The following is a 27198-nucleotide window of genomic DNA, read 5'->3' on the forward strand; positions in this document are numbered from 1 at the left end:
ATAATATTTCTTCCTTCTGGTGCGATTATGAATCTCCAAAAAGAGTCACACCGGAAAGACCCAATTTTTTTTTAAAGTATAATTTTCCTTTTATGGAGGTCTAATTGAGCATTTATTCCGACAGGTGGGCTTGCTATTTTCCGCACCAGTGGAATATGACGTTCCTAACCAGGAGTTGAGACAGACAGAAGGCGTCTCGGGGGCATTCGCCTCCAAACGGTTCGCCCCTTCGGCGTACAAGGCTATCAAATGCTTCGTCTTGCAAAAAAATAAAAATGTGACGACACCCCTCGCATGCACATAACGTATTTGGCCTTCCTCGGGTCCAGCTGGTGGCGGTGACAATTACCAAAGTCTCCCAGCGGTCGTCTCCGGGGAGCTTCTTCTGCTTTCAAGTGCGTCTCCAAGCAGGTTGTGCGTCTGAAGGCCGGCAGCTGTCACAACAAACGCAAACCATAAGCAGCAAATGAAAAATGTTAGGATGCAACGGCGAATCTCCCGAGATCGGAAACAGATCGTGTCACTTGACAGGAATGCAGAAGATTCCGATGGGTGCTTAATGTGGTGTGCTGCTTCACAAGTAAACTACAAACGAACAAAATCAATTTCTTTGATTCAATTCTCAAGAGCAATGATTTTTGCAATACAATTGCTCCCTCTAGTGGTACACTAAAGAATCACTGAATGAAATGTTAAGACTTCAAAATGAAATGAGAATTTATGATTGAATAATTAAGGATCATAATAATATTGAAGACGTTTTTCATCCATAAAAAAACAAATGTAATCCTAGTAAGATGACAAAAGACTTTCCCCCTATATAGATATGATTTTACCCAAAACAAAAAAGTTGAGTCTGATTTGTCTTGCTCAGAAAATATGACTTAATTCCGCACATAATCCTTCCTTCTGGTAGGATTATGACTCCGGAAACATGTTTGACTGGATTTATCCAAACGATTAAAACAGATTAAATGAAAACGGAATTTTTCTAAACAATGAGGAACTATTTGCCAACTTTTTACCGATACATCAGCCTTGCCATGGCACGGGACTAAACAGCACCCGGCGGGCTTTGTTTCTGACATTTTGGTCCAGTGTTCACACCCAAGTGCAGTTAAAATGTCAGTCTTCTTTATACTTTCTTTTTTTTTGGCCCATTTGTTAACACCTTTTGGCAGGACCGCATGACTCGAAGCTTCAAGTGACATTTACCAGCTTTGTGAAATCACACAGAAAATTATTCACAGCTCTGCATTTTTTTTCTCCATAATTTGTAATAGTTGATTTTTTTTTATCATGCCCAATTCTACCAGCGTAACTTCTAGCAAAACACCGTAAATATAAAATTCAGTTGTAAAAGTATTACCGTGTGTCTCTCATGCAAATCAAAACAAAAAGCCTGAGCGTGTCCCCTCTAGCGTTCATTATGGATGCTCTTCAGCAGGAGGAGAGAAAAAAAAAAAAAAAAAGCATATTATGAATCTTGAAATGAATAATGTATGTTCTTAGCTGGCGGCTAAACGTGAAGTCTCAGGATGCTTCAACCAGCTGCAAATGTCACCCCCAAATTATTTCTGCCGCTTTTTACGTTTGTGTCCAAATTATGCGGTCAAGCAAGGCAAACATGACACCGAGCATTCATGGGTTTAATCCGGCTCCTTTTTACAACACAACATCATCGTACAAGGTGTGGTACAAAAATAGATATGCGTCATTTTACAGTACAGCAGCAACGAGAAAGACGCAAGTCGAGACAACGAATGATATCACGTCGTCTTGTACGAAAACACCGGGAAAAGATTGCACCATCACTTCATGCACGTGTTACATGCGTCACATGACCAACATCGTGACTTCAGACTGCCACCTAAGCTAAGGTCAGACTCAGGTCATGAAGACCATTTCCCGGGACCCTACGACGACGGATTTGATCAAATTTTGTACACAGATGGTGTGAAACTTTTTTTTTTTCTTTCTAGTGGAGCATGGCAGTGACTTTTGATGAGTTCAGTAAAGCAGGGTAGTTTATTTTCTTAATTTTTTATTCAAACCCTGAAGCTCATCTCACTTATCATCATGAAATTTTTGGTAGGCTTGTCTATTATGAGTCGACCCCCCAAAAAGTCTCAAGAAGCCATTCTTGAAAAGCCACGGGAAGTCTGCTATTTGGTTCTGAATTGGCTTTTCCCAAGGTCTTCATTTTGTCCTAAGAGAGAGCTTTTACTGCGGGAAAATTGTGCCGCTGAGCTTATATTGCAAAAAAAAAAAAAAAAGAACAGCACTGTTGGCTCGTTTTTCACTGAGCAATCTCATCTCCAGTGGAAAAAACAAACAGTGTTCTCCTGTCAGCCGCTTTGACATAACACGGAGTAGACGCGGTGACACAAAGGTGGGGGGGAGTGGGTGGCGATGGCTTTCAAAGTGAATATCCAAAGTGCCAAGAACCTCAAGATGGCGCTCCTCCTGGTAGCTTAAGCGGTGCGGGAGCTCATTAAGGGCCAAACGGGGGACGAGGCCTGCCGGGAATCCCACAGCGACACTTTGCTGCCTTGTTATCCGTCTTGAAAGGCTTGGAAAGACGCAATTACCTCAAGTAATTGGACGGCGTTCTCAAGGACAGCCGCTTCCTAATAACGACTACAACTTTTTTTTTTTTTTTTTTTTAAAGAAGATGCATAGGGAAAAATACCTAGGAGTAAAATGGAACAGCTTGTAAAATCCTGTTCAATATTTGGAAAGTTTCGCAAAATCAAGAAACGAATTTGGATGGATGTGTGAAGTGACGTGGTGGACACAATGATGACAAAATTGAGTCGAAATTTGGCCATTTTGGTTTGAAGCAGCCATTTTGGGCTGGATTCTCAATGACTCGTGCTTTTATATTTATCTCAAGCTATTCATTTTGTTTTGAAGTTGCGGCTTGGATTGGTTCCGAGCAGAGAATTGCTTCAAATGAGTCCCAATCGGAAGGCGATTTCCTCGACTCAAAATGGCCAAGCTTCATGATTGTCAACACAAAGCAAAGCCGGTGCTGAAATACATTTGTAAAAACGACGACGACAACTTTACATTCAGTAGCTTTTTAACAATAGTCGATACTTTGTAAAGTTCATTTCGATCCCTTTTCATTTCAGAGAATCTGAGACTTGCTTGTATAAAAACAAAAAACATTTAGCAATCCAAATCAATAAATACGTACGTATAAAACGCTTACATCGGAGTGGAAATATTTACATTTCTAGAAATTGTCGCCTACGATGTCCGCACGTCTTCCTCATTGGCTGGGCGGAGGTGTCGTCCATAAACTTATACTTCTGATAATGAGCCACTCCTTCTGAGCGGCTGTCACCACGATACGCACGCACTCCACGTCAAAACTGATCTTGTGGTCCACGTCCCGGACCTCGATGTTACCGTTCTTAAACTCCCCCAGGGTGATGTACGACGAACATTGCTTTCCCTTCTTGGTGCCCACCAGTTTCTCGCCGACTTCCAGAGCTCCGCGGCGCAGGATGTCGCTCTGTCTATCGTCGGATCCCGTGGCGATCTTGATCCTGCTGATCTTGGCCGACTTGTTGAAGACCACCACGAAGAAGTCTCCGGTGGACGGGGGCTTGCCCCAGAAGTACTCGTCCACGGCGCTGTAGGCCTTGGCGGCGTCGTAGTTCTCGAAGACGTCAATGTTGGTGTAGAGCCGCGCCGGCGGGTTGTCGGGTATGTCCACGGCGTCTTCCTCAAAGTCGTCATCCTTCAGCTTGTTCTCGGCACCCTTGTAGGACGAGTAGTAGCCCATGTGCTGGAAGAGCGACGGCTTGAAGCGAATCACGTCCTTCTGGGCCAGCAGCCCGCGGAAATGGATGAGCAGCCAGTCGCACGGCATCTCCTGGTAGAACATGAGCAGGAAGTGCGCCAGGCGCGGCAGGTCCCGGGCGTGGTAGAGCTTCCCGATGTAGCCCAGCTTGGAGAACTCCAGCATCACCCAGTAGGATCCCTCCCGGGAGGCGATCACCTTCTTCAGCGCCGTCAGGAAGTTCCGAGAGCAGCGCACGTCGTCCTCCAGCATCATGTAGAAGTCGGACAGGTTGGTGCAGAAGTTGAGCAGGAAGGCGTAGTCCACGTTCTGCTTGGAGCGGAAGCGCACCCGGTCCTCGGGGTCGTTGTAGTTCCGCTTCAGTCCGTCCAGGGACGGGTAGTACTCCTCGGGAGCCTGGATCACCAGCAGGCGGCCGGCGATGATGTGGTGCGAGAACTTGCGGCTGATTTCCTGCAGGAGGTTCTCGCACCACACGGAGTCAAAGTCAGCCAGGTGGACCACCACCACGATCTCCTTCAGCTCCTCGTAGCTGGACTGGTCAAAGATGGACTTGATGGTCTCCAGGAGGTAGTTCCCTCGCTTCCTCTTCACCGACGACAGCCCGATGGTCAGATACTCTGACAAGGAATAAATGATGCCGATTATGTTTTGATGTCAAATATATATTTTTTTCTTTTACAAAACATTGGACATACTCTTGCGGTTGAGCGGAGTCCCGGCCAGGTAGCGGTACGTGACGTTGATGGATCCGGAGAAATTACTGAGGTCTCGGAAGGTGTGCACGTATCGCTCTGCGCTCGGGAGGTGGGCCGACGTCTCCCTGAGCTGCCTCTTATCTTCTTCCTGGAAGACAAGATGGAGCATTTGATGCTGTTAAACACGCAGGTGCGCACACACACACACGTAATGGAATCACTAACCAGCACATATCCGTCTTCAATGTAAAGGTTGAGAAAGAGGAGGAACGTGATGAGGAAGCCGAGGAAGGGGATGGCCGAGCGCTTCCTCAGACATCTCATCTTGTCCAGGGCCTTCCACAGCAGCCTCATGGTCAACTCACCTGCACGACAAAACATCTTTCATTCTTTTTCGTCACCAAACTCACGTGAGTTGGTTAGTCGGTCGACGAAACAACACAACCCGACGTGGATAACCGCTGGAGTGTGTTGCCCATGATGCCCAAGTGTTGCCATGGCAACCATCTTCTTTCCTTCTCCCCAGAAACTCATCTGACAAAACTGCTCATCCCTCTCATATCCCGGGAAACGGGGGAAGAGCTATAAATTCCCAGGATGCATTAACCATGTGTGTGTTTGTGTGTGTGTGTGTGTTCATTTTAGTTGCAACAATCCAGCCAGCCAAATGGACTAAAGTGTCTTTTAATGGTTGCGACCCACTGGCAGTCACATAGGCCGGGATGTCGAAGCTGCCATTTTCTCAGAATGCTGCTGCACAGTTCCAGCAGTGAAGAGTGTGTGTATGTGTGTGTGTGTGTCAAGTGTAGCACATAAAGGCACAGCATCGCCGATGATGTGTCCACACTCGATTGAATGTGAGGCGAGAGTTTACCTTTTAATTAAGCCATTCGTTCCTCGGTTGCTTTATTAGTTAGTTACTTAGTTAGTCGGTCCGTCACTTAGTTAGGGTGCCGCAAAGATTGAAGTTGTCCATCCACTCACGACAATTAGTTTCCTTAGTTGCTTATTGAGTGTAGAAAAATGACATAATTGTAAATATTTTTTTCTTTTGGGGACATTTTCCAGGCAACAACAAAAAAAATCCTAAATATGTCGCAATAACATCTCATTTTTTCGTAGAGCGTTCAATCGAAAGCTGCCTGAAAAGCATTCGCCTGTATTATTATTATTTTTTCCCGCACAATGTCCCCAACCTTCACGAGAATTGCCGTCTGTTTACCAAGGCAAAAATTCGATTGGAGTTCATCTCAAACGACTGAGATCAAATGCCAGAGTGCTTCTTCTTCTTTCCAAGGTGCATCATAATACCTCCGTCTTGTTTGCTGCGTTATGTTTGAAAGCGCTATAACATCGCTGCAATTTTTTTTTCACCCCCACTCGCTGTGCAGGAGAGATGGCCTTGTGTCGCCCATCTTGTTTTTGACTTTCTATTACCTCACTAAAATAAATAGAAAACAAGCTTGCGAGCTACCTTTGATTGTGTTGTCACACCGCGCTTCACTCACAGCACACACACACACACACACACACACGAAAAGGTGATCCCGAAGGACAATCGTAGCCTGCGAGCTTGTCACCAAAACAACAAACAAAAGGAGTGACGCAAAAAAAACAGATCAACAAAAGAAAGCATGTCGGCTCGTGATTGGTCGATCGGTTGTAGGTTGAATTAAACGAACGAGTCAAAGTAGACGTGGAGAATTTAGAAGGCAAAAATGGCTCCCAGCTTTTGAACCGGAGTCACTCCAAAAAGTCTCGCCGACACTTTAGCGATTACATCATGTTTACGTTTTGATTCGGGCAATTTGGAAACGCTTTGCTGGCACGCCGGGAGGAAACGGGCGGCAGCGGCGACGACGCTTCTCCCCGCATTTCATCTTATCTGTTTTCCATTATTTCCCCCGAGGCCTCCTGCACCTCACAGATACCCGCTTCCGGCGCCAATAATCAATTAAGCGGGCGGATTTGCTGGGCTTCAGCAGTCGCTTTGTGTCAGCGCGTTAGCTTTCCATGGATTTCTCCTCCTTGATGAGAGACGCCAGCGCTTTTTTTATTGATAAGAGAAATGCGGCGCAGGCAGGGGAGGAATAATCAGTGGCTTTCATTAACGAACGGCTGTTTGGTTAGTCGTTGAAATTGGTCAAAGAGTCGAGCTTCTTACAGGCACAAAAGAAGGAAGTCGGCGCACACTTGGCAAACATCAAGCGATGGTAATTAGCAACCGGTAGAAACCTAATCTAATCAGACACTGCCGTAATTCAATGCTAGGGGGAGTATTTTACACGCAAGTCGACAAATAGATTCGACAGAGGGTGCAAAATGGAGGTCAGGGTCTTGCTCAAGGTCACATGGTCACCAGGGTTGAGGATCGATCCTAAGAGTTGAGAGGCAAGAAGTCTACCGCTGAGCCGCACTAATGTTAGGAATACAAAGTAAGCTTTAAAAGTTTGGGGTTCAAAGGTCATTTCAAGTTGGGGTTTCAAACTGGGGTTTAAAAGGAGCGTGTACGTCTTTATCCTAGAACCAGTAAAAATAGACTTTTTAAATATCTAATCTCACAACTACCTTTTTTTTAACAAAAATGTTTATTATTGTGACATGAAATTAAACTGTTGAGGCCTCGCTTTTGCGATCAACTAGGGTTAGGGTTTCAAACTAGGGTTATGGTGTCAAACTAGGGTTAGGATTTCAAACTAGGGTTCGGGTTTTAACCCTCAGATGCATAAGGCCATCAATTCTTCTTTGGTGACATTTTTCCATTCTTTTCCTCTAGTTCTTTGACTTTTTATTATGAAGATATCAAAACAAAAAATCATGGAGTCATTTTTGACCCACTTATACATCTAAGGGTTAATGAAAAGCGTCATTATATGCTGCTCTGTTGGACTCGTACAGCACAAGAGAAGGCAGTCAAAGTCCGCGAGGGTATTTTCTTCAGTCTTGAGAGGAAAGGGAAAAAAAAAGGAAAAGCACTTAAAAGCACTTTAAAGAGTCAAGGTCATGTCCTGGTCACAAGGAAAAAAAAAAATGTCTGCAGGCGACAGACAACATGACAAAGCTTTATCTCCCGCTTCCACGCCTGGAGAGGGTTGGCGCTCGGCTGGCTTTGCACCAGGAAATGAAACCTGAAAGACACAATGAGACGGCACGTTGACACCCCGAGGGACGAACCGGCAGCTCGCTCCTCCGGGGTGACGATAGCCACAGACACGGAAATTGGAACCGCATGCGTCCCCCGTCTTGGATGTTTCATCCAATACGGCTAAATTGACAGAAAATGAGCAGCTAGTAATGTTAAGTTCTCCCCAACACAGCTAAAATAATCAATAAAAGCCACAATTAAACCAAAAGGGTGATACCGATACAGGTCTCGAACCCACAACCCAGAACCAAGATGGCGTGTACGCTACCTTCACCGAGATGAGGAGATGCGGAGGAGGAAACGTTGGGCTGCCTTTTCCCGTACGCGGTCGGACTGGCGGAACAATATCCCATCTCGTACATGAATCTTTGATGAGGTGCGTCTTCCAGCTAGTGGCTTTTAGACACTTAGTGGACATCCAATGGGCCTGATGGGGCAGACATCTCTGTGCCCCCCCCCCCCCCTACCCCCATCTTGTCTCCCTCCCTCCTTTGGGAATCAAACAAACCTCATGTTGTCGGATTTAGCCCGCCTGTAGCTTCTGAACCGTGTCATGCTTTTCACGATATTCAAAAGAACGTCGCATCCTGTAAAGCTTGTTATTATCACCTTGTGTTTGGAGGCGCGGCATAAATTTATCGGAAGCTCTGACCCGACGGCGACGCAATTACACTTCAATTAACGGGAGGTTGTTAATGCTCGCTGACATTCACACTAGCGCCAAGAACAACACTCGGCCAGATGAAGCCACTCTCCAAAGCGACTCCGATAAAATCAGTGGTAACTTTTTTTTTTTTAAATAACTCACACGAGTCAACAAAGAGGTTGGAAATGGGACTGCGGTCTGTAGAATAAATCCAAATAAAGAAAAAAATGGTTTTAACGAGTTAATGGGGAAAGGCAACAGAGAGAAAGGAAGAAGAATTGCGAGCCCCTCAGTGGAGACCTTCTCCCGCCTGGGAGACATAAATTAGACGAAAGGGCAGACTTGAAGAACAGATTGAAAAACTAAATGTCCTTTTCACAGTTTAATGCCCAATAGATGATAGCTAAAGGCTAACGCTATACATCGTAGTGACAAGCGCCGCTTCATCACGAACAACGCCGGGGAGGCTTTAAACGCCATACGTGGACTCTGGTCCAGATTTTTGTGAGCGCAGAAGGAAAATAATCGACGGGATTTATTTTTTTTGCACCCGGTGAGATTCAAGAGCCATTGTCACTGTTGGTTTCACCGAGCGTCCATGCTGAACATGAAGCAAGGTGAGAAAATGTTCCAGGAGATGCTGTGTGAAAGGAGGCCGGATGACATCAGCGCATTCTCCCGGAACATTCCGCTCCGAGAGTCACGCAGGCGGGAAGTGAGCATCTTAGCGGCAGATTTGCTCGTCTTTTTTCGCCGGGAAAAGCGGCTTAGCGTCTTGACTCGTTCCCACGACGGCAAAATGATGGCCCGATGCCCAACAATGACTCACAGTGCGGAAAATTGCCGGAACCGAGGCCGTCATTAGCCGACAAATCCCGTCGGATGGCGGGGAACGCCGACAATAGAGGACCGTGTCGGGACATTTGTTGAAAAATGCGCCTGTCACGTCCAATGTGTGACTCGCTTGGTGTCATTTTGGAAAGTGGCTAATATCGGGTGTGGAAACATTCGCGTGGCTGCCGATCAATTTTGTTGTCGTGACCATTTCAGCGCCAATGTGGCATTGTTGTCGTAAAGTTTTGCTTTATATTTTGTATTCGTTAAACAGATTTGTTTTAAGACTTGCATGACACTTTACAGTGTTTACAAGTGACTTCAATCCATATGAGTAGTTTTACAGAATTTTATTTGAATTATAGTGATTGAATTGTCTTCGCTTGGGTAAGCAGCTTGATTGACTCGATTTATTTTTGCAAACAACGCGGACGCGCTCAAGGTGACTTTTCATTGAAAAAAAAAAGTGTAAGAAGCACATTTAATGAACATCCGGGGGTTACTCTAAGCTCCTCTCCCTCGCATCAAACATTGATGAGCCTGTTTTTATTTTATTTTTAATTTCCGCCCGCCGGCGCGTGTCGCGTTGCAATCGGAGCGTCTGTGTTTACAAATTGCGAGCATGTTGAACATACCTGCTTATTAAAACGTGTCTCATTAGAAGCATTGAAAAGCATTTTTGCGTTCATTGTTTTTTTTTTCTAAAGCCGCTCATTGTCCTTATTATCATTCCGACTTGCGAATGGTTGAGAAAAAAAAAAAAAGGTCATGAATATTTATTTTACAGTCCGCTCGGAAATGGTTGTGGAAATGAACCAAAGGTGGAGTCGTGTCACCGTGACGACTGCTGATGAATAATAAACAAAAGCTTGTTTGTTTGCTATAAACAAGGCACCGCAGCCCTCGTTCAATTATAATGTTTTATACATAATTACAAAATACAGCAGGACCTTCCAGTCTAACCACAATCTTTTTTTTTTCCAAGCATGGGCCATTATGAATTTGTATAAAGTGTAGAGGTAATGTTTTCTGACCTGAATGCACCGCACCAGTCACAGGAGATTAAACTCTTAGTTAACACAAAGCTGGTTGTATCTAAGCAAAGGGAAAAGGAACAAGCAACCTATCAAAGTACAAATTAAACCCAGTAACACCGCAGAGTACATCTCCTGAGGCCTGACTTATGAAAAAAAATATAAATCAATTTTCAAGTTGGTCCTGTCAAGCTAACACAAATTAGAAATAAAAATGGAAGAAGCGATCGATCAAATATGAAACCTCCAAAATTAAAGCCCTTGATTCACAAAGATAAGATAGATATATAAAATGGGAACAAAACAAAGTAAAACCAGATCTCAGTAAGAAAATTAAATCCACAAACAAAACGTGTGAAATTAAACCCTAATCAAAGTTTTGGTTATTTACAAAAGCGGCTTCATTCAAGCGAATAGAATCATCAATCAAAAAGATACATTTTGTGGAAATTTGCATTTTGTTGACAAAAAGCTGAACCTGTCAAGACATCGAAAACGGAAGATAGCAACCTTTGCATTTAAACAGCAAAAATGACATCGGTGCAAAACGAAACCAAAGTGAAGTAATTTGCTTTGAAATTAGCAGCTTATCAAACTAAATACAAAAACAAACCAAAGGTCTTACTTTGCATACAAAGTGCTGCTCAATAGTGGCTACTAATACGTCATCGGAAAAAAAAAAACAGCACTACCTGGCCCTGACAAGAGAGACAATAAATGAAGACATTTTCTGAGTTTCCCACACATCTCCTGTCTACAGGGATGGAGAACAGGTCGGAAAGAACAAAAAAAAAGGAAAAACAAACGAAAGAAAAGTAGTGCTCGTCGATCTTGTAAGAATCCAGTAAAAGCTGCTGTGCATTATTAATGGCAGCAGAGTGGAGGAGAAGTGCACGCTTTCCAAATCCTCAGGCAATCACAATGGACAGCACAGCAAAAAAACACACTCAATGAACGACACACTCAAGCACACTCAGGTGCTTTTAGTTAAGAGTGGAAAAGAGGTATCAGGTTTTCCCCAAATATAGCTTTTCGGGCAAGATGGTGACAAGGAGTCTCGTGTGCAGAATCGATAATCGTAAGCAGTCCAAAGGTTCACATTTGTGTTACTGATGAGATGGGTGCTCATTTTTCAGGTCTGAATTTATTAAGTCTCATTAAATTGGCCGATGACGGCTAAGGTTCATGGGAGGACGTGGAGGGTAAAGCCAGAGAGGATTTTAGTTGAGAGGAAGAATATTATAAAAAGCCGCGCCGAAAAATTAAGATGATTTCGACGACATTTTGCTAACCTGTCAGATTTTCAGTCTGGTTAAAACAAATGTTTTCTATTTCCGTAAAGCCAAAATAGGGATAAAAAAGTTGAATTTATTTCCGAGTCAACTTGTTTGTGATTTTTGACCAGAAAGCGCTAAACAGCTAACATTAGCTTCCCACGCTAGCTGCCGCTATCTGTTTGCCATTTGTGAGCTGTTGTACGCCGGCACCCTTTTTAAAGCCTCACTTTTTTTTGAGTCACCACAACTGACATTTATAAACACTCAACATGGTGGCCTGGAGGGTTACGTTCCAAACATAAAGGTCTCACGTCGGACTCCGGCAAGCTGCGTCGGAAGGCTATTTTGTCCAATGTTTGCCATTTATTTGTGGAGCAGAAAGAAGTGAGGCGCTTTTAAAGGTGAACATGTGAAAAGGTCACAGGGTGGAAAATATTTGTCATGTTTTGTCAGCCGCCTGCTGTTGCTCACACTGCACCCTCCCGTCGTCACCTCGTTTTGATTCGAACTTATGTAGCTTGTTGTACGTCAGATAAATAGGGCACGTGGCGTCCAAGTGGTCATTTAAACATCATCATCTTAAATCCTTGTGAATTGGTTTTGTAACATAAATGGAGTAGCAGTGATGTAAATTGAAGCGATTCCTATCGTAATTAAAGTTAATGGTGTCATCATCGTTGGAGTCGATCGTATTTTAATTGGCGTTCATCACATTGTCAAATGAATCGTAACATATTAGTAGTAAATCATATTCCGTCGTAATGCTGAGACAAAATGGAACCCGAATCACTCTAATGATCTGACATTGACAGTATTTTGAATTTGATCAGACAAAATTCATTCGATTTGTAACACGATACAATTCACTCCAATCACGACACGATTCGCTCAAATTACGACTCTTTCCAACTACGGTATGATTCATTCCAGTGATGATTTGATATGCTTTAATGGCTCACTACAATTCTGTTATTATGACTGACTCTAATTACGATACTATATGACTCAATTCAGATTCGGAATGATTCATTCCAATTATGATATGATGATCTAATACAACAGAGTGGCCAGATACCTTGAAAGCGAAGTATCCAGAAAACTCTTTCGACTGATGTCAGTCAAACTTTTAATCTAAGAAAGTGTCGGTGGGGACTAGCTTGACACTGGAGTAAAGCTCCCAGGAATCCTCAAGTCTGCGGCTTTGTCTCAGGCGTCGTCGTCTCTGTGTCGCTGTGTTGCGGATGTGCCCGCCAGGGGAGCTCAGAGGCCGAGCGTGTCCTGACGGATCAACGGGATTTCATGTCTGGCCGGCGGAAGATTGTCAGCTCCAATTTCTCGAGGGAATTACGAGAGCGACAAGACACGGAGCGTCGGACTGAGCCCGGAACTGACTTCTTCATCGTGCTCCGCGGAGAAAACGAGTGACGGGATGGAAATGTCACAGTCTTGATGTGAAAGGGGGATAATTGAACTATGAGTGGAAGAAAGTGAACTCCTGCAATTCTGAGACAATTCACACCAATTACATCCAACTAACTTCAGTTGCGATACGATTAGTCCGATCGTGATCAAATTCACTCCAATTTTAATGCAATATCATACGATTCATTTCAAGTGGCAGACGCTTCAATTATGATTCGATTCACTGATGATTCGGTTGATTTACAAATTAATCACACCAATTAACATCTGATCAACTCCGACGATAATCTGACCGAGTCAAGTTATGAATCTCTTCTCTCAATCTCTTATGAATCTGATTCAATTTAGTTGAAGCGTCTGGTACTATTCGATTCGCTTCAAGTATGATTCAAGGTGATTGACTAAAGTTACGATACGATTCACTTACATTTTAATACGTCCTGTGGTATTAGATACAGTACGGTGACTGCTGGGTACGGTAGCGACATAGTGAGATACAATGTGTCGCATCACCCTCTGTGATGTTGATGCATACCCCGAATATTAGTAATAATCCGTCTGGGTTCAGACAGCGTGAAGACAAATAGACGCGAGATTGAGCCCATGCGAGGGGGGATGCGAATGATGAAGGTGTCATCCTGACCGAGGAGGACGCTGCGTCCAAAGGTGTGATGGGGCGCCGGGAGCACAGAACGTTGACGGAGTGGTGTGAGGTCTGCTCGGACAGATGGCGACCGCTAATGAGAGTGTGGCGACGAGGCAGAAGGACGAGGTTTTACTGCTGCTCGACTCTTTTACATCACCGCCGCAACATGAATATTTTTGCTTCTTTAATGTAGAAAAATACAAATGTGTAATAGGAAAATGGTGATAAATAATACACAACACTTTGCTGTGTTCCGTGTAAAAGGCCTCTGTGTGAAACAAAGTCTCTTATATTCAACCCATAAAAAAATCTCCCACCAATTGTCTTCGAAGCAATCAACCCTCTTATCTGGCCTCTGTGTGAAAGTCAAATGTGGATAATCGTCTCCTTTTACAACTGGGACGCGACAGTATCTCTGCGTTAAATAATTGGTGTCTGTATTCCACGACGCAATCCGGCACTTTCTGCAACAAGCTATCTTCAAGGCAAAGGTGGATACATTCCGAGCCTTTTGTTAAGGCAGCGATGTCACTATTCTTTGCATGATTGTCGTGTGAAAGGATACGTTTCAAGTCTATTTTACACCGCCTGTAAACGCTTGTGCGATTCCGCCACTCAAACGAGAGGACAGAAGCAATTTTCTGCTACTTTGTAGGTCCTAACAGACACTTTTTGCGCTATGTTATTCCATAATGGCCGCCGCCCTGCTGTGTTGACAGCAAACAAAAGACAACTTTATTGCACATTATGCGACATGACATCCAATTATCTGATCATTGTCTCTGCGTGTGAAATTATACACACAAATCCCGTCTTATCTGGGCATCTGGGTGAAAGGCAAAGGTGAAGCCAAGCAGTCCATTCTATCGCTAGGAAATGCCATTAAATCCACAATCAATTAACGGATTCATAACGAACCATTTCAGGCCAAAATGTCACCGACTGGATTATGTGCTAATGGTCCCTTAGGCAGAAAGGTAGAGCTGGCAAGTCCTTCTGGACTCTGAGAAATATTACGGCATTCTTCTCCCGCCTAGTGCTCCTTGACCTTGTCATCATTAGTGGCTTGACACGAATGCATAATTAATGGTAAACAAATGAGACTATGCTAATGCAGGAGCACTTTTGCCATTCGGGTTCAGACGACAGGGACATAATGGAGGACTAGGCCACCCGCAAGCGGAAAATATTCGTCACATCTGAATAAAAAAAATAATTAAATGAATTTATTAAGAGAAATCTTTTGGAGAGAATGTTTTAAAAGTCCAGGAGTGACAGTAGATGTTTGGCATCTTACGTTGGCAATCGTTCAAGATCAATAGGATTCTTGCTCAAGCATTGACAAAAACATTTTTTGTTCTGTCACATCCATCGTGGCTTGAAAGATGTTCAAAATCAATGAGATTCTTCGTCAGGAATTTACGCTGTAAAGGTTTTTGTTGTGTCACATCCATCTTGGGTTAGGTAATGCTCAAAATCAATTAAATTGTTGCTAAGGCATCAACACAAAAGCAGTTTTTGCTGTGTTGCATGCAACGTTCAAAATCAATACAATTAAAAAGCATTAGGGGAACAAAAATACCTTCCACCAGTTTCACAGATTGACATTTAACAGGACATATAAGAGAAGGCCTCAATGGAACAGGAAGTCGGCCATTTTGGTTTCAAGTGGCCATTTTAGCCAAATTTGCTCATTTCTCTCCCTAGAAAAATATTTCAAAATGAATCGCAGACACGTTTTGCTAAATGATACGAACTTGGAAAGACATGACCACAACAACAGGATGCACAAGAAAGTCTCAATGACCCATGCCCGAAATTGAACAGCAAGTCGGCCATTTTGGTTTGAAGCTGCCATATCTATTGTTCTTTGACAAATCCCTAATCCAGCCAAAACATCCCCATTTGGAAGCAGTCATTCTAAACAGCTAAATTGTGAAACTATTTGGCGTAGTTCATCAAATCATGATGTAAAAGTTTGATGATAAGCGATTCCTGAATCTTGACAAAGAAATCTCAAAGCCCTGTGGGGAATTTGCGCTCGGTTTCCTCCTCCCTGCTGTTTCCGACGACAGCTGACAGGCGGCTATGACATTTTTAGTCATTAACGGCATGCGCTCACAGGAAATGAGCGTCGCTACGTCAATATCCCGCTGTGACAGCGACTCCGCGGTGCGCCTCGCTATCGATCCGTCGCTATTATCATTATGGATTCCAGCTCAGATCAACATGGCGTGTCTTTATGTCAACGCTAAGAGCTAAGGAGGTGCTAAAGGACAAAGACTGTGTTTGCTTTGGGATTACTACCACAATATCTGGTAAACTAGCTCCTAGCTTTTAGTAATGCTGTTGATCCTAATTTCAAAAATGTCTTTACTAGCACATCATTTTTCGGGAGTCATTTTTTTGGTGCTATACTGTCAATGTATGCTATAAAATATAATAATGGGAAAAGGTCAACTTTAGCTGGCAGGATGAAAGGAGCTCATGTCACCCCCTTGTTCTCACTTTTAGTTATTCTCTCGAGCACGCAGCGTGAAAGGGGCTCTTATGACTAATGTAATCATAACACTTAGTGATATCCATCCAAACGCTTCACAAGCTACTTTTATCTACAAGGCTGGAGGGCAGACAGCTCCATTCGGGATGGAATCTATTCCCCGTCCCGCCAAAGGTAATGGAGTCCCCGCTGACAAATGTGCCGAGTCAGGTTTATCCGCGAGGTACGCGATTGGTCGCCCATTGACAAACGAGCCGGCGACCATCCGTCGTTGCGTGACTTCATATGGCCGTGTAATTCCGATGACTTATCGTGCTCTGATGGCACTTGTTACCAGATTGACTGAGTTGGGAATATGGTTCGAACATTTGTGATGGAGGTTGCCTTGGAAACGAGCAGAAAATTAGCACAACACATCCATCTCGGGTTGAAAAAGATTCAAACTCAGCTTTACGGGAACTCATTTATAAATGATCATCAAGGAAATCATTTTTAAATGTTTCCACTTGCAGTAAATGAAAATGTTCTCGATTAATAATGTCTTACATTACTTGACTACTTTGGACTGAAGTCGTCTGGCATGTTTCTTGTCTAGCCAAACTCATAAGGAGCTAAACGTACATTTCCATCTTTTTATTGGGCAGAAGACATCCATTACCGCTGGGTTTGTCATGGTGGAAGCCACTAAATAATTATTGGTTTAGTAAAAGGTTAATTGCCGGACGGAAAGCATGCTATTGTGATTTAATTGCGCCGTTAAACGTCTAGGTTGTGAAGTAGGTGTCGGTAATTTGCTCATTTGGCGCAGTGTAAATGAAAATGAAAAACGATTTGGAGCCCCCCGATGAGCGCTCAAAGTTTGCAAAGCGTAGCAAAAACTCGCTGATGAAAACCTCTCATTGGATTTTTGGTAGCGTCGTCTTGGTAGGTATTATCATGAACGTTTTGGGAACGCCTGCCCAAAACTAGTGCTCGTGAGAAGCACGCCTACCAAATTTCATGTTAAAATCCGATATAAAAACACGCACTTGATCGTTCCATCATCGACGATAATCGAGTGGCATTGACCAATCGTGTTGACCTTGGAGGCGTGGTGTGCGTGTAAACAACAACAACAACGTATTTGCCTCCCTTTTGACGGACGGAGCTGCCAGCTGGATGTTTGATAAACCGTAATGAGACATCCCTGCATTCATTTCACGCAGGTTCACTCGGAAATGAGCCGATCGCGCCGGCGCTAATAATTCATACAGCTTCCATTAGGCTGTTCTTCTGACAAGACGCTCCTTGGAACGCTCCCTAGACAATCTGTTTCTCACTTAGTTATCTTTTGAAACTCAATGTTGAGACTATTCCCCCCCCACCGCCACCACACACAATCACAGCTCGAGGCACCAAATTATGATGACTCAAAACAGCTAATCTATATTGAAAAATGGCCGCCTATGGAGATCAATGTGTCTTATTTACCTCTTCATTACCGACTGTATTTACTTCCCTCTGATGTCTTAGCTTAAGAGGAGCGTGAGAAAATGAAGTCAACACAAGGCTGAGTCTAAAATGAGCAACTTTTAAGTGGACGTTCACAAGAAAATACAGTGGACGACTCCGAGTCGATTGACTCGAATGGACACAACTGACTCATTGCAATGAAAAATGGTGCCACTCTGTTTGAAACTGTGTTTTGGTTTTAAAAGCTCTTGGAAGCACAATAGCTAAAAAGTAGATGGCTTGCCTAATTCTTTGACGAGTACGAGTTTCTCGTCACTATGGTTACCGTATTCACATTGGGACTCAAAGTCGAGTCTCGCTGGGCCAGCTGGCTGCCTTCTGACGTTCTGCTTTCTTCTGAAACCAGCGGGTACGGCGCAGAGGTGCTCCTGCTGTTGTTTTTGCACCACAAGTGTTGAGCTTCTTGTTATTCACCATATTTTGTTGCTGTCACAGTTAAATCCATTTTTTTTTTTTTTTTATAAAAGAGAAACTTCATCAAGTCGAGCTGAGATTTTTTTTGGGGTGTTCCGGTGCACCAAAAAAAACGTTTCCCCGTGCTGTCCTAGCATGGCCTATAGGAGCATATATTTTTTTTCCTCTTTTCTTTTGACTAAATTAACAATGCAACCACAGGCTGAGCTACACTTTCGCACCTGTCCAAAAAATGTGCCCCTTCAAGAACTTTGCTTTGAAAGCTGGGAAAAATGTGTGGGTCGCCTTCAGCCCCTTTTACACAGACCAGCAGCATTTAATAGTTTTTTTTTTCTAAATTGTGATTTTCTGGAAGTTCACAAAAGGCCAGTGGCACAGGAATAAAACCAACTATTTTGTTCAGTGTGAGTTTACGCGGTTGATCGGTGACAGCGGGCTGCCTTTAGCGCAAATGCTAATGTTGTTACGTGCATCTCGGCGTGTGATCACAGCTTGTTGCGCTGGCGGTGGCGTCGAGGATGAAAGCGCTTTGTCGCCTGCGCCGCCCGCGCCGCCCTGAACAGGCTCGAGGTAGTGAGCCGGGATCAAAGTCAAGATAATCGACTACGACGTTCCGCGAGAACACCCCCCGCGCCCTTTGGGACGCTGAATTTTCATTAAGCGCAAACTTCCCCTTTTTTGCCACGGGCTGGGGGTTGGCGATGCCAAACTCTGGGAAAACGGCTGCCAGCCACTTGACCTCCTGGCGCGGCGCGGGGCGGCTTGGCCTCCGACTGCTCGAGCTGTTAATCTAGTTGAGCGGCAAACAAGACCGCTTCGAGGCGAGCCGACCTCCTCCAAGGTCGAATCAAAGTGGCTCAGAGCATCATGTAAAATTAACAGGAACTCCAAAGGTTCAAAGACTTTCTTGTTCCCCCTAACCTTGTTGTTTTGTTCCAGGACAACCTGAGGCCTCACACGTCTAAATATATATTTTTCCAATTTTGGCAATGCATCAAGGATGAGTCGAAAGTGGCTCAACCACCTGTGAAACAAAACAGTTAATACGCAAGCGTTCTCCAGTGAGCCGCCTGTTTACAAGAATCCCATTAGGCCCGGCGAGACGAAGCGAGGCATCTCCGTGCCGCCCCGGAGCTCGTCTCGCATCCAATCTGCGACGGATCGCCTGTCTGTGAGAGTAATGAGAAGGCGCTTCTGCCACGGAGAATTCCTCAAAGACCAACGGATTAGGGATTCACGGGAGCTTGTGCCAGATCGCAACCTCCCTTCAGTCTAGCACCCTTCGCTTCTCCACAAATCAATTCTAATTTTGCTTTCCGCGTCGATATCCCACACATGACTCCGCCCGGCTTTTACGTTTCCCACCAGCTGTTTGAGTCTCAGTGATTGGTTGATCTCTTGCTCTCGGGCTGATCCGTGGAGAAGCGACCCGAGCGAGATTTGTTATTGACTGGCAGTTATTTGTTGAAAAAGCGCCCTGCTTCCTCGAAGGCAGAGGTCTCCAACCACCGGGTCGCGGACCAGTACCGGTCCACGGACCGGGGATTGGGGACCCCTGCTCTAAGTCATCAAATTAGCTAAGTAGTAGCAGTACATCCGTCATTAAAATCTCATCTTTAAAATACGTGCAGATTTGTAATCGTATATTTCCTCCCAATTCTCACGAAGGTTGCAAAAGGGAAGCGACGGTGATTTGTGGCATTGTGCGAAGTAAAATCCGCGGCGCAGAGCATCTGATCGGAAGCGGCGCGCGTTCGGCTCAGAGGTGATCCGCGTACGCTCGGCGTGTAATTATGAACCCGCGCCAGGCAATTTTCTACTTGGCCACTCCGAAACGGCGGCAGGGAAATGACACAAAAGCATCAGAGGACAATTCTGTAATGACGGAGTAGAGTCGCGCCCCCCCACGCGTGTGCCGTAATGCGTCTTAATGTGCTGTAATGTGCCATTTTAGCCCTCAAAACACGCCGCTAATGCACACCGAGCGAGTCGACTGACTTTGAGAAGAAGATGGAAGGCTTGCACGTCGGCTGATGATGATGATGACTGTGTTAACACTATTTTGGGACTCTATGTGCCAATTTATGCCACGCTTTGTTTGCACTGTGCTTAACCCGTTATTCTATAGGTTTTTTTTCTTCTATTTTCTAAGGAAGGGTAATAGCAATAGTTGGAAGCCACACTTGCACTGAACTTATCCTAACAAGACCTGCTACTTTCAAGAGCGATCTATAATAAAAAGAAAAATATAGTAATATTTTAGAAATAAAAGATAGATTTTTGTGCAACTTCTTTAGATTGGCCTTTGATTCTGTTGTTAGCTTGGCCTGTTTATTAAAAAAATTATAGCAGTTACAAAAAAACGGTTACAATTGCCTCTATTTGCCACAAGATGCAAAGCTCTACTTTTTTTTAAACACAAAAAAACCCTGCAAATAATTATTGGAATAAATAGATAAATAAATAAATAAATAAATAAATAAATAAATAAATAAATAAATGAACAAGAAAGCAAATAAATAAATAAATAAATAAATAAATAAATAAATAAATAAATAAATAAATAAATATTATAGAAATAAAAGATAGATTTTTGCGCAACTTTCTGTTGTGCTTGTACTCGCTTGGCCTGTTTATTAGAAAAATAATAGCAGTTACAAAAAAAGGGTTTCAATTGCCTCTATTTGCTAAAAGATACAAAGCTCTACTTTTATTTTTTTTAAACACAAAAAAACCCAGTGGGTGCGAATAACTGAAATAAATAAATAAATACTGTTTGTGCATTTGCAAATGTCAATCAAATGTCAAATTGTACGAGGCCGCACACTTTGTCCTGGCACGGTGGGATAGCGGCAACACACACTCAGCGGGACACGGTGGTCACTCACAGATTCACGCCTGACTCACCTTAACGCCCCACCTCCACCCTCACGCTAGCTTGCGTTTGGACTCCAGTGTGCTTTGACGCCACTGGAGCAATTTTGCCCGCCAGTGCAAATCAGGTTTCTCCAATTCCTAACATTGTCACAGTCATATATTCATATTCACTGACGATCCGTATTTCTATATGCAAACTCGTCTACCGTAGTATAAGACCTCATTCACGCAGAAATGGGTCAGTGGTTTGATGTACATCTCGCTCGATTATACATACAGTTTGATCACACCCATCTATGTCCAATTATCCAACAGGTCCCATCGGAAATAACGGAATTGAATCTGCTCAAGGGTAGAATAATAAAACAATGTGAGCTATGATGCAATTCGGACTCATCAAACATATGGAAACCGTGAACCACTGCTAATATAAGAAAAAAAATATGATCAAGCTTAACTTGGGATTTTTTTAATGCGAAAAAAGATAATTCCAAATACATTCTTTGGTTTTGAAGATAATTGTTGGAAACCTGCAAAGATTGAGAAGTATGTTCCCAATACTGGGAGTATAGCGTCATTTTTTTCCCTGAATTTTTTAGGGTGTTCTCCAGGGTTCCCTTCTTGGCACACTCGAGTTTCCCTTTGGCGTCCACCAATGCTAATTTCCAAGGTACCAAATAAACCGAACCTGATCAAATCGTTTGCGTCATACTCGAGTCGTGTCGATGGCAAACAAATCTCAATTTCTCGCAACTACTAGGGGCCACGACAAGTACAAGTGAACACACCCGAGTGCGATTACTGTTCCCGATAGAAGGGAAGCACTCAAAGTGTGGTCGTATTAAAGTGGACGAAAGGGCGCCGGGCTTCTTAATGTCACAGCGTGTTTCCAGAGCACTGATTCAGCTGCTTGTGGAGATGTACAGCACTAACCTTTACGGATTACACTGACATTAAACGCTGCATATGGCAAGAGCGAGTAGGGGAGGGGGGGAGGCGGCGCTTTTGCCGGGAAGCGAGCGGCGTCCTCTCTTCACCTCTATCAGCACAAGTAATTACAACACCTCAGAAGGGACCCTCATACCTACTCGGGGGGTCACGCAGACACACCCCGTCCCCCTCCTTCGAGCAAGGAGACAATTATCTTTTCACATTTGGGAAGAACTGCTGAGGGACCTCTCGTCCTCCATTTACAGCATCTTCGAAGCGACTGCACACGGGAACAAAAGACATTTGTGAATAGAGTCACTACTCATGAATTTTTTTTCTGTCAAAAAGTATTGCTAGCCTCGTCCAGATTTAAATCTTTATCTTTAGTTAATAAAAAAAACTATGTTTGGCCATACTACATTTTTTGATCTGTCAATCAACTGAATCCAAGCAAACCGATGAGACGTGAGAGCTGATTGGCCGACTCAAGAAACAAGGGACATGACGTGAAAAAGAGAAAACATGACAAAAAAACGAAACCAAATCTTATCCAAACAAAGCCAACAAACAATTGTGTTTTTTTTTTACAGCCAATACAGAGCAGAACAAATATTTATGTTAATCGCTGACACGCACACAATGATGATGATGCGTTCACGGTCAACTGACTCCCTACATTGTTGCGATTCACATCAGGTTGTGCACGAGAGATAAAAAGGGCACAGAGGACATCATCCTTCAGGGAAAAAAAAAATTACAAACAAACAGACCTTCTGTTTACTGATTTACTTACTAACCCCGATAGCAAAGTTTGCTAGCGTGGGTGTGCATGCGTGTTACCTATTTTTTTATGGAAGCAGACAAGGGAACCCAAGTGGGAAGCAAACAAGCCGTCCCCGGTGTGCAATAAATGAGTCAAGCCTGCAGTGAATCCTGCCAAAGAGAACTTTGGATAGACAGTTGGGAACTCAAATTAATTCACGAGATAAAACAGTTTTAGCAGATTTGGTGCACACCAAAGTTCGCTTTATTGGTGCGCACCACTTTCAAAATTTCATATAGTAGATTGCATTTCCATTGATCTGAGTTATCAACAGCAATTATTAATGAACTGCTGACTCCACCCAATTAGCTTCCTGTTTTTCACCAAGCATTCATCAGGCCCTGATAACTACTACTGGGAAAAAAAAAAACGCTACGGCCCGAGTGCCAGCAAGAGCAATTAGGTGCGAGGATGCGTAGCTAACAGCTGCTGATGAACGAGGAGTGGCGTGCCTTGACGGCCTTGTAAAAACACGACCAGCTGCTCGTCCCGAGAGGCGCTCCGCTCGCTTATTAGCGGGAGGAAAGCGTGATGTCGAGGACCAACCTACATTTGTGTTTGTTTGTCGCCTCACTGCGACTCGGCGGGAAGGGGGGGGGACGGCGGCGGCATTTCCCCAGAGTCGCAAATTGGCAATCGGCGAGCTCCAGGAGGTTCTTTTCTTTGCCGAGCTCAGGAGATGAGGTCAAGACCCCGTCGTACTGCCGGGGAGAGTGTTGCTATGTTGCTCCTTTAGTGCTCATTCACTGTTTTTACAGGCCCACGAGGGAGAAAGTCGAATGTAAACCAGGGGTGGAGCGGGCCAGCGTGCTCAAGGGCCGCCGCTGTTTTTGTTTTCTTTTTCCATCGGTTAGAAGGTGCCAGAAAACGGAACAGCTTCGAGTTACTTGAACGACTCGCGCAAAAAAAACGCTGAACCGCATGCTGCCTCCGGAGCTGCGTTTTCAGTCCATCTGAAAAAAGCATCTCCGGCAGAATATGTTTGAGTGAATCTTTAATCAGTTTCAGTCTTTCAAGTCCCACGCCATCACTAAATGTCAAGGGCCCACTTGACTGGAGAGCGCCACTCCACCGGGGGCTCGACAGCCATTTAAAGCTGAAAATGGGACTGTACGGCAATTACAATGCACGCTTTAAAAAGTGCAATAACATTAGCGCTGTGTTTGATGTGCAAGAGGGGGATTGTGATGGAGGTCAGGTTCGTTCACACACCAATGCTACAGGTGTTCCACTCATGAGCTATTTGAATGTTATCACTGATCATTAAAATGATAGCTTTCAAAAAGTCTAAGGTTATAACCTTGTTGGAGGTAATGTTAGGGTTGGTAGTTAAGATAATCGTTGGTAAGGGTTAAGTTTAGTTCAATCCCCGGACACAATTTAAATACTGATGTGAACAAAGTAGCTTTGCACCAGCGCGGTTATTTAGCAGGCCACACACCGACACACACACAAGCCACAAAACATTCATTTAGAGACTCCTCAGGGTTTTGCTCGTGTTCTCTTGACTCAAACAAATGTGTGTTATTTGTACACACACAGACACACACGGGCAGTACGAAAAGTAATAACGCCAGCAAAGTGCAAGTGTTGCTGGTCAATATTTCCGCTGGCAGATAAAGCCTGTGGGCAGTAGCCAGACAGCCAGCCAGCCAACAGAAATACTTTTTTTTTTACACTGTCAATCTGTCAGAGGGTGTGAATTTAACAGGAATTTACAAAATTTCGCTCAAATAACCATTTTGGAGGAATCATTAGATTGGCATCACTAAAAATCACTCTTACTGTAGTCTCAGGTGTGTTGGTGGACTGTCAGGTGGACTCAAACCAGGAAGTTGTCAGCTCCTCCTGAAAAGCAAAAAGATGCTAATGCTACACTGCGCTGAAGTATTTCATACAGACACACAAATGGAATTTTGTTTTGTGCTAGCTGGCTAACAAGAGGTGCGTTAAGGTCATTCTAGACTGTTTAAGTTAAAGCTTTATTTAAAAAAGGGGTTTGTTGTGGTCATGCTAGCTGGATAAAGCTATTTTAAATAGTGGTGCACTGTGGAGATGCTATCTGGCTAAAGCTAAACCTAATTACTGCATTATAGAGGTATGCTGTGATCAGTTAGCTAAACCTCATGCTAACTGTACAAATCGGGCGTACTTCGCCCATGTTATCGAGCATAGACAACGGCATGGCAAAAACTCTCATTTTCTATATTTCTACTGTTCTCCAACCACCCACATCATCACCAGAACAGAAAGGTCGCCCTTTCCCGCGCCATTATTAGCATTGACCGGTGGTGGATAAGAGCACACAGCAGAGGATAATAGGCTATCCTTTCCCGCGGCGCTATCGCCACCATACACACCCGCCCTCCATTACCATAACACTTGGAGCCGTAATAAGCCTGGTGAAGCTTCCAGTCGTGACGGCCGCTGCGCGACGGGAGGTCAGCGCCGCCAAGGATGTTTGCTAGCGCGCGGCTAATTGCAAGAATTCAGAACGCCGCAACAGCAGCAGTACTCCTTCATTTGTCTTTCCCTTGGAGTCAAACAAAACTTTGAAATTGTTTTGTATCATATTGGAACTGAAGTGTTATTATCGTACCATTTGCAGGGAATAGAAATTTAATTTATACAGCCACGGTTACAATTAGAATCTTTTGACTGAGGCCATACCCTCAAAAGGGTTGTACCCTTGACTTCGACACCTCAGGGGACGAATGAAACACCTGATCAGCATGTGAAAAAGGTACTTTGGATTCCAATAATTATCCCTTTGGGGAGCGGATTAGACCTTGAGGAATGGTAAAGGACGACGACAGTGGTGGTTATCGTTCAGAGCGGGAGATGAACTATGTACGATATTGTGGCGCGGATGTTTCCATTGTTGGTGGCGTCCAGCACGGTCCTAAAGCGTCTCTCGTTATTGCCCTCATCAGCGGCGCCATCGATACAGCAGCCGGCTGCCAGCAAACCTTGATGGATGCGCCCAACTTCACCACTAAACACCAATTAATTATCTGACAGGCAATTATGCAGCATCACTTTTTTTTTTATGATTCAGTCACCGAGGCAACCCCTCTTCCTGATTCTCACCCCCTCACGTCTTGTGCATACATCTGGACGGGAATTAGATTTTGATGGTTAAGGTTATGAGGGCGGGTGTTTCCATTGGGATGTGAAGACGCTGCATTTTTTTTATTGTGCCAACAGCTGCGTCTTTACAGCATCAGCACAGTCGCACGCCTTTAAGATGATGGGGGGGGTCCCACTAAACATCCCAGTGATAAGCCCTTTGACAGTAACATCTGATAGTAAGTCCAAAGATGGAACATACCACTAGTTGACGTTCGTTATCCAGACTAACTAGTGACAAATCCAGCAATTTAACAGATGACAAATCTGACAGGCGACCAATCCTGTGTGTAGCGTGCCTTTAGCTCATGTGTCAGCTAATATGGACTCCTCCGTCTCGGGTCGAGATGGGATAAACGCTACAGAAAATGGATGGCTGCCATTTCCTCTTAAGCGACGATGACGGCGCAGTTTGATGAGTATTCATGACGGTGTCACGCATCATCCGAAAGGCAATTATGCGCCAAATTAATTTGACAAAATCGTGAAAAATGGCTACGCTCAATCTAGTGGAACGTAACCGCGGTGTCATTTCAGAGCGGTCCTCTCTAGAGAACGGTCCCAGGTAAAAGCGAGAAGGAAGAAACCGAAACCAGGTCGGCGTGACGATCCCTCTCCGGGGATCCTGTAAACAGGAGACCCCCCCTGGGAAGCGTGCTGGCCACACTCACACCTGGGGTGGCGACCACGTGAGGGACTTGGTTTAGAATTTTGTGGCAATGGGAGAAGAGCAGAAAATGTTTCCATCCATCCGAGCCCTTCCTCTCTTTCCCTCAACCTCTCCACATCATCATTCATCCGTCCATCTATCTCTGCACACCTCAGTAGTCTTCTTCACTGTGCAAGCTCGTGTGGGTGTGTGTCCATGTGTGAAGCACGGTGCAATATTCATGGTAGACTTTTGACAAGCCGGCTGTCACCCCCCCCACCCTACCCTACACGTTCTCCCTCTCTCGTTTACATTTCCTCTCGCCCGCACGTTTCTCCTCGCACGTTTCCGTCTGCAGAGGATTTCATCTCGGAGATAAAGAAAAAAGGGCCGCTGGTTTATTTTTTTTTCGCCTGTTGTTAAGTCATCATTAAAGGTTGGCTGCAAGTCTTTCAGCTCGCTCTTGCTACCTGATACATTTTCCCAAGGTGCTCCTTGGTGCATCTGTGTGAAACTGATTTAATTTATGCCAAGATAATGGAAGGAGAGGAATAGAGGCATCTCTCGAATTCACGTTTCCCTCCTAGACGCCTGTTGTTTAAAACTAGTCGTGATAAATACGGTATTGAAAAAGGTTTGGGTAGGTTTTGGAATGTTTGGAAATTTTGACTATGTTATGACAGGTTTAACTTGTCAATATCGACACGGATCTTCTCATGACTCCAAACACCCGACTTCAACAAGAGAAACAAAACCCAGCGGGATTCTTGCTAAACTAAAGGAATCATAAATGAGCCAGAAGACGTTTCCTTGCATTTTCTCTCCTGGTCAGAGGCTGCGTGGGAACC

General features: G+C 44.2%; 1 protein-coding gene across 8 annotated transcripts in view; it reads right to left on the reverse strand.

The window, feature by feature from the left end:
* Positions 1-1633: 1633 nt before the first annotated feature.
* Positions 1634-27198, reverse strand: part of mgat4c (mgat4 family member C) — a 45972-nt gene continuing 20407 nt past the window's right edge. For all 8 annotated transcript variants that reach the window (XM_088379529.1, XM_088379530.1, XM_088379531.1 and 5 more), the window contains 4 exons: positions 24358-24420; positions 4738-4877; positions 4513-4660; positions 1634-4434 (listed from right to left, as the gene is read on the reverse strand). In XM_088379529.1, the coding sequence (XP_088235655.1) occupies positions 3278-4434; positions 4513-4660; positions 4738-4866 (1434 nt within the window). In that variant the 5' untranslated portion in view covers positions 4867-4877; positions 24358-24420 and the 3' untranslated portion in view covers positions 1634-3277. The remainder of the gene's footprint in view (positions 4435-4512; positions 4661-4737; positions 4878-24357; positions 24421-27198) is intronic.

This window comes from Syngnathus floridae, chromosome 6, assembly GCF_059516105.1.
Source record: "Syngnathus floridae isolate MCC-2025c chromosome 6, RoL_Sflo_1.0, whole genome shotgun sequence".
NCBI classification, from domain to species: domain Eukaryota; kingdom Metazoa; phylum Chordata; class Actinopteri; order Syngnathiformes; family Syngnathidae; genus Syngnathus; species Syngnathus floridae.